Source organism: Amphiura filiformis, chromosome 15, assembly GCF_039555335.1.
Source record: "Amphiura filiformis chromosome 15, Afil_fr2py, whole genome shotgun sequence".
In the NCBI taxonomy this organism is placed as follows: domain Eukaryota; kingdom Metazoa; phylum Echinodermata; class Ophiuroidea; order Amphilepidida; family Amphiuridae; genus Amphiura; species Amphiura filiformis.
Window position 1 is genome coordinate 6,010,873 of NC_092642.1, and position 13,031 is coordinate 6,023,903.

A 13,031-nucleotide genomic window follows, 5' to 3' on the forward strand; every position below is an offset into this window, starting at 1 on the left:
AAAATTGTGTGGTATAGATGAGATGACCGCAATGTTTATAAAGATAAGCCAACTGGTCTATCATAAGGGACTGGTCTATCGATATGCTTGAGGGAACAGTATCACTTCACTGTAATACTGTGTGCATACTGGTCAAAAAACATGTCAACTATCTGGTATAATCATCACATCATATCACCTCATCTATAAGTGAGAGGACTGCTGCTAACAAATTGATTAGCTACCACTTATAACTGAATAACAAATGCTTTTTGTTCAGATCTTCACCATCAGCTTTTAGTTTTTGGCAATTATACTGGATGTTGCAAACAATTTCATAGACACCACTAACCACTCATGTAGCACTCAAAAGACCAATAACTTGCTTCAAAGATTTTATTGCTACATTAATTAAAAAAGAATGATACTGTCATATATAAATATTCAATTTAGGATTCATCATTGACATCCTCAATAACATAATTTATTCCAACAAATACAAGAAAATGCCACAACATAATTGCAAAAAAGAAAAAAATAATAACAGACTGAAAGAATAATTAGAATATTCAAGATGTATATACACATGTTACAAAAAAAAACAACTTAGGGTAGGGACTAGGAAAAAGGTGGGGGCGCTATAACGGTTACCATAGTCATGGTCTATCAACACATGACCTATAAACAGCACCCTCTAGAGGTATGACAGGGTGGCACCTAGAAAGACTCAATCGTTACCATGGTGACGGTCTGAAAGGGTCCATGTACTGCATCCTGTACATGTATTATACACATAAAATGACAGTGACATAAGTTACAAGTTTCATAAAATGAAACTTTGTTTTGTATACTTTGTACAATCGGACACTAAGGTCCATCTCATTTTTGCAAACACAACATAATTTATACGCAATTAGGCAATTGTACATTTTTGGCGAAGAATATCCATGTTAGCACATGTGTTACATAATTATTATTTTCAATTGTAAAATGACAATATTAAAAAATAGCTGATCATTATGTAACACAAAGGTGTCACACATTACTGCTGCACAATTAAAAATTGCAAATATTGAAAGTAAAATTTTCCAGTAAAGTTACAGCTATTTAGAAAACAAAAACTGATATAAATCAAAATAGGTGCTTCTTCAAAAATTGCAGCGTGCCTGCCATTTTGGGTTTTTTTCCCATGATTAGCCCTATAACAGGTCTAAATTCCCATAAAAACATGATTCATAATTGCTTATGCAATTTGGGGCAATATCTTGATCAAAAGCTTTGCTGCTGGGCCGACATTTCTATGCAATTGTGGGCAATATCTCGAAAAGGTTAGCCACTGGATTGACATTCCTATGATAAGATACCACATACTCAGTCACTAGTATAATAACCTGTGTAGAGATATTGCCCAAGTTTCTCAATTTAGAATGTCCTTTTATTATAATGGTAACACAGCAAACATGGTGACATTGCTAAAAGTTACGACATAGTTTACCAAATCAAGTGACTTTCATCAGCCAACACTTTGATTTATCACAATTATTATGGATAGAACCTCAAATTTAGAATCATAAAGGCATTGCAAATTGAGTCTTGAAGCATTGAGCTACGTTATGTTTGTTATCATAAGGATTTTCCATCATTAGAGAAAACTGCTCCCTCACTTCATACCCCTATGGTGCACCAGCGGACCTTGCAGAACAAATTGGCATGATCATGATAGTGTCCGTATGTGGTCCGCATCAAAAAGAGACGCAAGTGCACAAATAACTACAGCTGGAACCAAATATTATTATCTTTCAAGCAAATATGTTAACGTTTTTAGGTAAATTAATATTTTCCTTACAATTATGTTTACACTGTATTTCAAATAACTTCTGAATTGTAATAAATATGGCTAATTCAAGACTTGATAAAATTAAATGTTGGTCTAAAATTGACAATTGTTCAATGTGTAACATGATTGATAACTACATCAAATTTTGTACAACAATAACCTATTTTATTGTCAGAATATTATTGTAGTCTTCACAAAGTTCAAAACTATTTTTGCTTTGTATAAATCCTGTGGAATAGTTTTCTGATGATGGAGAATCCTAAAGCTTATGGTCCCATGTTTCACTGTCACAACAAAATGTGAATCCTAAGAAGCGGCTGAAACCTTATCAGAATATAGCCTGTACAACAATATCAGTTTTGTTGCACACAAAATTGTGCCAAAAACAATCAACATGAAATATTCTGACAGTGGATGTTATTAAGAGTTATAACCAATGAATTATAGTGAACCTCTGGAATATTTTCAGCATACACCAAGCAAACATGATTGTAGCATGTGCTTGTTTAATTTGTACTTAACGTAAGTAATCACATTATGCAGAGGTGCAAAAAAACCATGGTAACTTAGAATGTCAATCATCTTTTGATTAAATTGGTTATTGCGGATATGCCAGAGATACTCTATTTTGGTTCCCATGGTTGCCAATCCAATACAATGGGTGCAGCTACATACAGTTTCCCCTATAATGTTTTGGTTTTATTTGACAGGTGCTAATTGATGCAATAAAATTAAAACATCAATTAGCACCTGTCAAATTCTGAGATAACCTTGTCACTGATTAATTTGATAACCAGGCAGGTTTGGTTCACCTCAGAAGAACTGCTCTGACAGGGCTTCCTCTTTAAACTTAAAATTTGGTGTGATTGTCTTTATTTACTTCAGCTTCAGTAATGTGCATAAATAATAATCCAAATAGCAGCTCAGCTTGAGACCCAACTTGTCCACATACGCTCTGCAATTTACGATGACAGGAAAAAAATACCTTTAATGGTATAACATAAAACAATTACATATAACCAAGGCAAACTCTTAGTCAAAGCAACCATTTTGAAATCAATAAAATTATACATAACATATAAAATTCACCCACATAATGGGGTTGAATTGAAATAAAGGCATAGTTCAAAAGGCATTGAATTTGTTTGTGTTTTGATGTACAGGTTGAATTTCATATTGATACATAACTCCATCCATATTGCTAGCGTCCAGAAACACATTAAAATACAAGACTCATTTCATCCAATCATATCAGTTGTTGGAAAATACAAGAACCATTACATCCAATCAGGACAGTTGTTGGAAAATCACATTTTATAAATAAGAAAGAAAATAACTATAAAATATTGAAAAAAATAGTTAGGAATTTGTACATTTGTCACATAAAATCAATATTTTACATCCGACATCAATGTGTGAGGTGTCATTTTAAAGCAAAAACAACCTTAACTTCGTTAAACGCAAAGTAAATGTAGACTTTGGCAGACAACTGTCATGTTTTTATCACATTCAAGATGGAAATTGTAGCCATGGCCAATGGTATCTGAGATGACATGGGTTGGGCTCTTACATTTCAAGTTTTTACCCCCTGTGGAATATTCACCCAAAATAGGCTGCTGGCAAACTAAACTTCAATATGCCTTTTTCCCCTTTTTGTGATAATTCAAACATCAAATGTACCTGGTTGTGAAACTTAATTTTTTTCAAATACAGCAAAATATCAAAATATTTGTGAAATTTAAACTTTGAAATCCTCATTAAAGGAAATATCGCAATGACTAGAATCAAAAGCCTAAAATTAAAATCCCACCTACCAGAGACAGGTGCACTTCCTGCCAGAGCCTGGTAATTTAATACAAGGAGAATACAACTTTAATAGATCGCTGTTCCTCATTGCAAGTATTAGTTTAATAAAGCAGTAGATTTGGTTTTTTATCTACAAAGGGGTTTTATATTCAAGATGTCTAACTTCAATGTATATTGAGAGCATTCTTCATACACTCCATACATGGTGGATTAAAATTAACAGATATCAAATTTGTATACTTAAAAACCTAACCCATGTCATTCTCAAATGCATTTACATAGATACCAGTGGGTTCAAAGGTCAGTAATTACCAAATTGTGTTAAAATTAATTGCATATACTTTCCAACATCTGAAGTTGAATGTAAATAAATTTCCAAACGACACAACTAATTTGACCTTGCATGCCCAAACCAAAGGTATGACCTTCCTTGGTGTATTAGTAAATGCATGTCATACAACTTTGCCATGAAGGTGGAGGCTATATGGATGGAGTATGTTGACCTGAACTAAACTCAGTAGGAAACCCAAGTCATTAGAAGCTTTATAAAAAAAAGAAAAAGCATTTGATATAGCATTAAAAATGTAGCTGGTATTTCTAAAAAATTAAAATAACCAACATTTCCCAAACAGTTTGACGGTAGTATAATACTGAGAATATGGTTGAATTGGATCGATATTGTTTGTGTTTTTTGCAAACGCATGAACAAAAAACTATGTGTTTTGGTCGCAGCACTTATGGTAAATCAGGGACACTAATAGTAAAACTGAAATATACAGAACAGTCTAAAAATATCATTCAAGTATTTCTATGTCTTGGCATTGTCTGCCAGTGTCCAATAGTGATAAAATATATATATTCATATAAACACCATAGCTAGCATTTTATGTGTGTGTGCTCTAAACTAGCAAGCTAGGTATAGGGTCACAGAGTCATCATTGTCAACAGGTTTTTTTTTCTCAAATTTTTTATCTCACAATTTTTTAAGAAAAAAATCTCAAGTTTGCAAGTTTCTATCTAAAACATGTGTTTAATCGTACTCTTGACAAACTTTGGGTTAAAAATATGTACATGCGATACGCACGCTGAGGTAACGATATAAAATTTCACATTAAGATTATCATTGCTACAAGCTGAAAAGCCTTAAATACACGGTGCAGCACTGAAATAGTTTTGCTTTTTATACAATTAATTTGTTTGACAAAAAAACAACAAATTATTCAATTTCTTTTTTGCACAAGTAAAATTCTTGTCAAGAAGATGCATAAATGCTGTTACAATTCATTGAAATTATTTGTACACAACAAATCACAGAATTAGATTCTGCTTCTTGCCAGATGATTATTAAAAACATTCTGGTATACAGCACAGGGTATTCTTACCACATAAATAATCGACAACAAAATTGCCATGAGTGAATATCAACACCCTGGTACCTGTACCAATCAATTCTCATACTTATTGCAGACAATATTCAACAGTGCCTGATTTCTGCGGAAACATCAAAATGGCCGCCATTTCAGCGAAAAAATCAAAATGGCCGCCATTTCTATGGAAACATCAAAATGGCTGCCATGGTTTTGTTTAGTAGCCAACCTATAACAGTGGAAGAACAGATCTGTCCTTGTATTAGGTGACAGGGCATACTCAAGAGTATCAGCATTTGAAGCTTTTTACAGTGCAAATACTTGGTATTGAGGATTTTAATACCAAGAAATTATTTGACTTGCAATCATTTAACCTGCCATACGAAACAAAAATGGGTTGTCAAGTTTGTTGTACCACTGCAATGCAGATTTAAGCTTATGGCAGTCAGCATTGCACAAAGATCCTTATAAAAGTAGTTGCACTTTTCCTGAAATTGTTCATTTTAATAGGACAAATTAGAAAATTTGCTAAAAACTGACATCTGCGTGTGATCTGCACTTTGTTTTAGTAAACAGTAAACAATAGGCTATCCCAGCTGAAATCCATACACCCCTATGAAAGACATGACCTCAATCTCCCACACAGAGTGATTTTCAAATGGAGTCATCCATTCAGATAACCCCATTTGAAATTCACACTCCTTGAGTGGAAGATCAAAGCCATGTCTCCAATAGGAGGTATATGGATTTCAACTGGAATAGTCCAATGCCTTAACACCCCATTATTTCAATGGCTGCTGACAGCGCTATATTATAAATGTATATAACAATAAGCCTTGATCTCCTGTAACTAAATGACTGCAATTAGTTTTGTAAGCCTATATCCTGCCAATAGATGATTTCCAGACACTTGATTATCTCTTACTGTTTAATGGACCCTGGCATAAGTTACTGTAATCAAGGTAAGCAACACACATTACTATGGTTACTGTTAAGAGGAACACCTTGATCCATATAGCAAATATGATTGCAGTAGGAAAATTATCTATTGGCATCAAGCATCACTAGGCAGGTAGCCAGTCGCACATTTGCAGGAAAAACATGTACCAGTCAGAAGGGATTTGGTCAACAACAACATTGTTTTACTTGAATTGTCATCTTTTTTTGCCCAATTTTGCCTGGAAATGTTTTTCCTCAAATACACTATCGCTCCTGCCCAATCCGGCAGCACCCCTTATCATCACACTATATATTCACTCACCAAAATGACATTACTTTTGTAGCAGTGGTTTCTCACAGACAAGGAATGTGGGTTTTAACCCCATGAAAACTACCTGCCGATTGGCCAAAAAGAAGTTTTCATTATCGACTGGACCAATCAGCAACATTGTTAGAATAATTTCACCACACAAAAAAATGGGGTGAATTATTTGCAAAGCTCGATTCTGATTGGTGATATAAGTGAAGATATCAAATAATTGACCAATCAGAGGCAATGTTAGATCGGCAGGTAGTGCATCAGGACAGTACTGGTTTTAGATCTATGTAATCTGAAAATGGTATTACAGATGGGCACTATGATGCTGTGCTGGGCACAATGAACAGAGTGGGCTTGCACAATCAATTGTGCTATCACATTCCAGCTAAGAAAAAGCTCAAGATCACACTTCTTAACTGGCCGTTTTAATTTGTTTCGAGTACGTGCTAATCATGCCCAGTACTGCCCCAATGGGGTCCCAATTTTTCCTTGCGTTTGCTACATTCATTTGTCCGAACACTTAAAAAATTGCAAATAAAAGTCAAAGCATCATTATCAAATACTGATCAGCATTACATTGCTGTGATATACCTATGCCTTGTCATATGGTGGTAAAAATCAATATCTGAAATGTCATGAGCTAGAACTGTGAGCTAACAAGCAAGGTCTTGCACATGTTTCAAATCAGAATGGCAATTTCACACTTATATTATTTTGCTGTTGTATCAACAATCTTATACAGAGCTTTGATTTGCAATCGTTTTGAGGTATATCATTTTCCACAGTATGATATCTAAATTGTGTCAGCAAAGTTGACGATGCACACAAATCATTCTGAAAATATTAGCAACAATAAACTTAAAACAAGAAATTCCAATTGGTTGTTATGCAACAACCTCCATGGCAACCATGTTTGATTTCAACACGGCTCTTGAAGAAGCAAGTTACATGAGCTGTGCAGGGAAGGATTTCAGCAGTCCCGCTGCTAACCAGTCAGTTTTTGTGACAAAGTTGTCTTCATAAAATAAAAATGTTGCTTCCAGAGCACCAACGTCAAAAAAAGAAAAAACAGTGTTTTTCTTCTCGGCACCATTTTGTGCATCCCTCCTCTTCTTATCACTCGCAGGGCGCTGATATGTGCAGCTAAAGACAGCATTGCAATCTGGGTAGACTCGCACCACTAACTATGCACTTTTAAACACACCATAGATTACAAAATAACAGAATTTCCACTCCAACTCCCAACAAACAATAATGGCTCTTCCACAACAAAAAGTCCACATGTCAGTTATAAAAGTCTGCATAAATTCCTTGGCTTTCAAAATGGACCAAGAAAATGCACAGAGTTTGGATCATAGTGGTTCAAAATTCATTTCTTTACAGTGTGTATTCTGGCAATAATAAATATCCAGTGGAGTGATTCTATAAAGACTTCCCAGAATGCTGTTCTCTATGTGTCAAATAGTGAGAGTAATTCATCACTTTCATTATTGTTTGATGTACCATCTGATTGGCCAAGTATTGAGAGGAGATCCACATCTACCATGTCCCCTGGAAGTAACTGTCAAAGGAAAAGATAACATACAAAATGAGAATTAAAAAATGGCTATAATAATTTGCGAAAGCGAACTTCAGTTGTATCATTGCTTAGAGGAAATGCGGAAGATGATATGCTGGGATTAAAAACATTATGAAGAGAACACATATCCAAAAAAAGGAGCCTGAGCAATTACAGTTTAATACAGGCTGTACCAAAATGATTGGTACCCATCAGATGTTTTGCCTAATAAAACACCTGCATCTTCCACATCTAATGTTAGATCCTCTTGAAATGACTACAATTGATTGTTTAATGACCTTTTATGACATAAATCTACAAATAAGGTGGTAGCTGTTCTACTGCATTTTGATGGGGCAGTGGCCATGTTCACTGGATATGGATGGGTATCAATCATTTTGACACACCCTGTACACTACTCATAATATGTAAAGGATCAGAAAATAACTATCCTGATTGTCATTCTTTCCTTTCTGTTCTCATGGTGCTGACAAACATGTTTTTCTGTGTCACGGGACTTCAGTACATTGTAACGCAAGTGTTCTGTTGCCTAAATATTATTGAATGAAATCATACTCATCTAATTAACCACGTTACTGCTGTTTTTGAGAAATGCTAATAATTAGGTCTGATAATTAAATTTTTTGAGCAGTGTATTTCAAGAAAGGAAGGCGACTTGTTTTTTTTTAAATTGCTAGCAATACTAATAGAAGAAAGACGTAGTCCATAATATAAGTTGATTTACTACTTACATCTAATCCTTCTTGTCCCTCACCACCACCTTCTATGACTGCTGCTGGGTCAAAGTTCAAGTCGCTGTGTACGCTTGACGGGTTTTGTGCTACAGTACTGCTGCTATTGTTACTCGGTGAATTACTGTGGTTCAACATTTGCTGCTGTGATGTCGACGATGACGTTTGCGTTGTTGGATGCGATGTCCCTTGCGTCGTTGATGGCATTGATGAGGTTGGTGGCATGTTTGAGTTTGAATTAGTTGGCGTCATGTTCGGAGTAAGGGGCATATTTGGAGTGTGGGGCATACCTGGGGTGCCTGGCATTCCAGGCGTATGGGGTCCCATACCCCCGCCCGGAGTATGAGGTCCCATACCTCCGCCAGGCGTGTGAGGTCCCATTCCCCCCTCCCGGAGTATGGGGTCCCATTCCACCTCCCGGAGTATGAGGTCCCATTCCTCCCCCAGGCGTATGGGGTCCCATTCCACCACCACCGGGCGTATGGGGCATACTTGGTGTGTGTGGCATACCCGGCGTATGCGGCATTCCTCCTCCTGGAGTTGGAGGGTTATTATTACTTGGATGCATTGGTCTTGATGGGGCATTGTTTGGAACAGGTGTAGGAGGGCCATGGTGAGGAGTACTGGGATGTGGGGTGTTCGGATGAGGGATGCCTGGATGTTGTGTACTGGATAGAGGTGTTGAAGGGTGCGGTGTACCAGGATGAGGACTTGAACCAGGATGTGCGCCTGGATGTGAGCCTGGCGGACGAGGACCCATGTGTCTCATGTTGGGGTGCCCTTGTGGATTGCCTGGCACATTCATCTGAAAGAACACAAGAACAAATGATAGATAAGAACAAAATGATATAAGAGTAAAGCTTAATGATTGTTACATATAGAACAGCACTGCAGTAGAAAAGTTAAGGAAGTGTGTTAGTTGTAAGCTCCAAGGTTGATGATTGCTATTTAAGTATCAAATGTCGCACTTCACATCACTGATTTTCTTTAGAATTTTTCTATTCACAAGAATTTACTATAAATTAAGATATTTGGTCAAAAATGTTTGCAACTTGCTTCTACCGCATTGTTAATATTCAAGAATTTACCAAGTGTGCTGATCAGTGTTCGAAATTTTGGTTGTCCGTTCACCCGGGACAACCAAAACATGCACCGGACAACCAAAAATAATGCTCTAGTTGTCCGGCGGACAACCAAAGATCTACAGCCAAAAGTCACTTTTTCAGCATGTTTAGTTTAATTGCTCAAACCTGACACAACTGATGAATTGTTAAATATTTAAGAGTAATTGTTCATAAATTGACTACACTCACTCCACTTTTTTGGTCACATGTAGTTGTTTCAAATTGTGGCAGCTTACGGACAACCAAAAACTTTGACGGACAACCAGAAATTACAATCTGGTTGTCCGTGGGACAACCCCTTTTATTTTCTTAATTCGGACACTGGTGCTGATCATTTGTACCTATGATTAGCCCGTAATAGGTGGGACTCATAACATCATGGATTGATATAGAATGGCGTAGACACAGCTGAGTGCAGCACCTACGCCAACGGTGCATTGCGTATTGCTTGACTGACACATTGTGAACTACATGGGCGTAAGTTTGGACTATATTGACTTGCGCAGAAACAAAAACCCTATTATAATATTATGCACTGGTCATAGTATTCTTTTTACTTTAATTTAAACTTGTGATTCAAGGCACTTGTACTTACATGATGTGCATGGTTGAACTGTTTCTCTACCGGCACCATATCAGACTGGGCAATATTATCTTCCATATGCCTCATTGGGGGCCCTGTATAGCTAGTTGGGGGCATGTTACCCTGGTTGAAATTATTGAAGTTGCCATAGTTTGGTGTGCCTGGACCATTGGGACCTCCTGGCCCCATGCCACCTGGCCCAGGACCGGGACCTGGACCTGGAGGACCTAAGGAAACAGAACAAAAATTATAAATTATAAAAATCAATACTGGAAAGAACTTACAGACTATTTACCTATTTGTTTGATCTATTCTGAATTATTTATATTTGTGAAAGGTGAAACAACAGAAATTGAACACCAAATTTCATGGAGATATACTGCTTAATATGAAATATATCAATCGTATTTGCATCACTTTGTTGTCTGGTGTTGGGAAGTTCAACCACCTCATGTTTAACCACTTAATATTAGTGTAGGCTAAAATGGTACAGACAGCTAGTCACCCAAATCAAGTGACGTCAATTGCTTGCTAGAGAGCTCTGTCATTTAAACAAAACACCAGTCACTAAAGAGGTGTCCGTGCTTCAGTTTAATTGCCAGTTTGTGATGCATCCTAATAAACCGATTACTCACCGTTAAATTCAGGCCCTGAAAGTGGTGGTCCTACCCCTGGATAGGGTGATTGTGGCGGGTTCATATTATCATACGTCTGCATGCCAGGCATTGTCATACTACCCGGTGACATTGCCTTAAATCTCTTGTTGGCGATGCAACCATCTGAAATATCAAAGGGTCAGAGGTTAAATTGGTGATGCAATCATAATTATTCTTATGTTGGTTTCAAAATATATCTGCTGGTAGTTTAAAAAACAAAATGTTGCTCCAATTGCATCTTTCATCAGTCATTTACAGTGCATGCCAATATACAGACCTTATAACAGGAAATTCAACAAGTAGTTACTAAGCAACCACCTTTGAAGTAGCCATATTGAACTTTCAGTTTTGAAGTTTGCTGCAGCACAAATTCCGCTATTGCATTCAAGCTTTACAACACGTATATTAATAAACTACAGTTATTAAAATCATAAAGGGGAAGCCCCACTGTTATACCAAAGTCTAGTGAGATCATTTGAAGATCTAATTTGCTCATAATGGGTAAGGCACGTACAAATTTTATAACTACCATTTTTCCAAGAGGCATATTTTATTTGTAAAATCCTTACAACACTTACCATGCTCATTTTCTTCTTTAATATCACATTTGACAGGTACAGGTTTCCAACTCGCTGTGGCGTCGATGGTCACCTCCTCAAACTCCGCCGACTGCACCGCCGTTAGAATACCCCACATGAACTGGTCCACCTCCAGTCCTTCCAACATAGCCGTTTTGCTGAAAATGGTACAGTGGGCGAAAAAGTGGTATAGAGTACAATGATGATGATCAAACACTACGAGACATAACTGGGTGGTGCAACATGCGAATATCTATAATCGATCCAGTTTTTTAAAGTAATCAATCAAGTGCATCAACATGGTAGGATTACTAAATACTGGACAGAGTATAAGAATCAGGTAATACTCAAAAAGTGACTTTGTGCCTTCTTACATAAAATCAAACATTTATTTACAATTAAAATATTGCAGAAACATTACATGCAATGTGTGATCAATATTTATATATGCTACACAGTCAGAACTTGCCATCTATGGGGCTGTATATCCAAAGGGGTGCTTTATAATTCCATCAACAACAATGCTCATTTATGGAGTTGGGTTGAACCAACCTAAAAATGTGTGACCATTTGGTCATGGGAATAATACTAGCATGGGTACCATGCTACCATGAACGCAAATTTTATGGTAGACCACGAGTACCTCAAGGGTGCACTATGGGTGACTATGTGGTTGTGGTATAGCAAGAACAGAAAAAGAATCTGACTGTGTATTTGCCCTTCCCTATACTTCGTTTGGCTATATTATAACTGTCAAAAATTATTTGGTTTTTGATACTGCGCGAGTCAATAAATCCCAACTTATGCTTGTGTAAAGTCATATCAAGCATACGCCAGTTATGCATTACACAAAGCGTAACAAACATAGGGGCTGCATCCAGCTGCGTGCACACCATTGTAATAATAAGTATCAATCCATGATAAGTCTTCACCAATTATAGGCCAAACAAAGTATACAACAAACCCACTACAACTTACTTGCAAACAGGACACCTCCATGACCCCCTTTCACAGTTGAGCTGTAAGTAGGATTCCAAATCAAAACACTGAATATGCTTGCAGTCGTGACCTCTCGCTGGTAACGTTATCCGCCTAAATGTGATTGGACACTTGAGAGATACCTTGATCGCTGTTTGTTCAACCCCATCCTCACCATTGAGGGCGCCACCGCTTGATGCTGCAACGCTTGTGAAATTTCTCTTAACTGCAAAAGGGGACAAATAGTTAGAAAATATGAGTTCAAAAGTTTTCATTGCATACAGTAATAGGGTTGGAGCAAATAACAATGCCACTGTCATGAAAACCTACTGGACACCATGTTATATATAGCAGTTTCTGTACACAAATGTTGACAAGATGACATTATCTTTTAAAAAAATTATTTTCTTTTTAAATTAAAGCATTAAAACTCCAAAAATAGCAGATTTCCTAAACTTGTTCTTTTTTATCATTTTTTTTAAAGTAAACAAAACATCCCTACCAAAGACACTTATGGGTCCAATGCTTTACTGTTGCTAGGCTTCATGGGAACTA

General features: G+C 36.8%; 1 protein-coding gene across 1 annotated transcript in view; it reads right to left on the reverse strand.

The window, feature by feature from the left end:
• Positions 1-422: 422 nt before the first annotated feature.
• The window catches only part of LOC140171181 (zinc finger MIZ domain-containing protein 1-like), a 454,107-nt gene continuing 441,498 nt past the window's right edge, over positions 423-13,031 (reverse strand). Inside the window, 7 exon segments of the mRNA XM_072194381.1 lie at positions 423-7,808; positions 8,558-8,913; positions 9,032-9,362; positions 10,277-10,491; positions 10,900-11,043; positions 11,499-11,656; positions 12,477-12,702. Of these exon segments, the coding sequence (XP_072050482.1) occupies positions 7,698-7,808; positions 8,558-8,913; positions 9,032-9,362; positions 10,277-10,491; positions 10,900-11,043; positions 11,499-11,656; positions 12,477-12,702 (1,541 nt within the window). The 3' untranslated portion in view covers positions 423-7,697.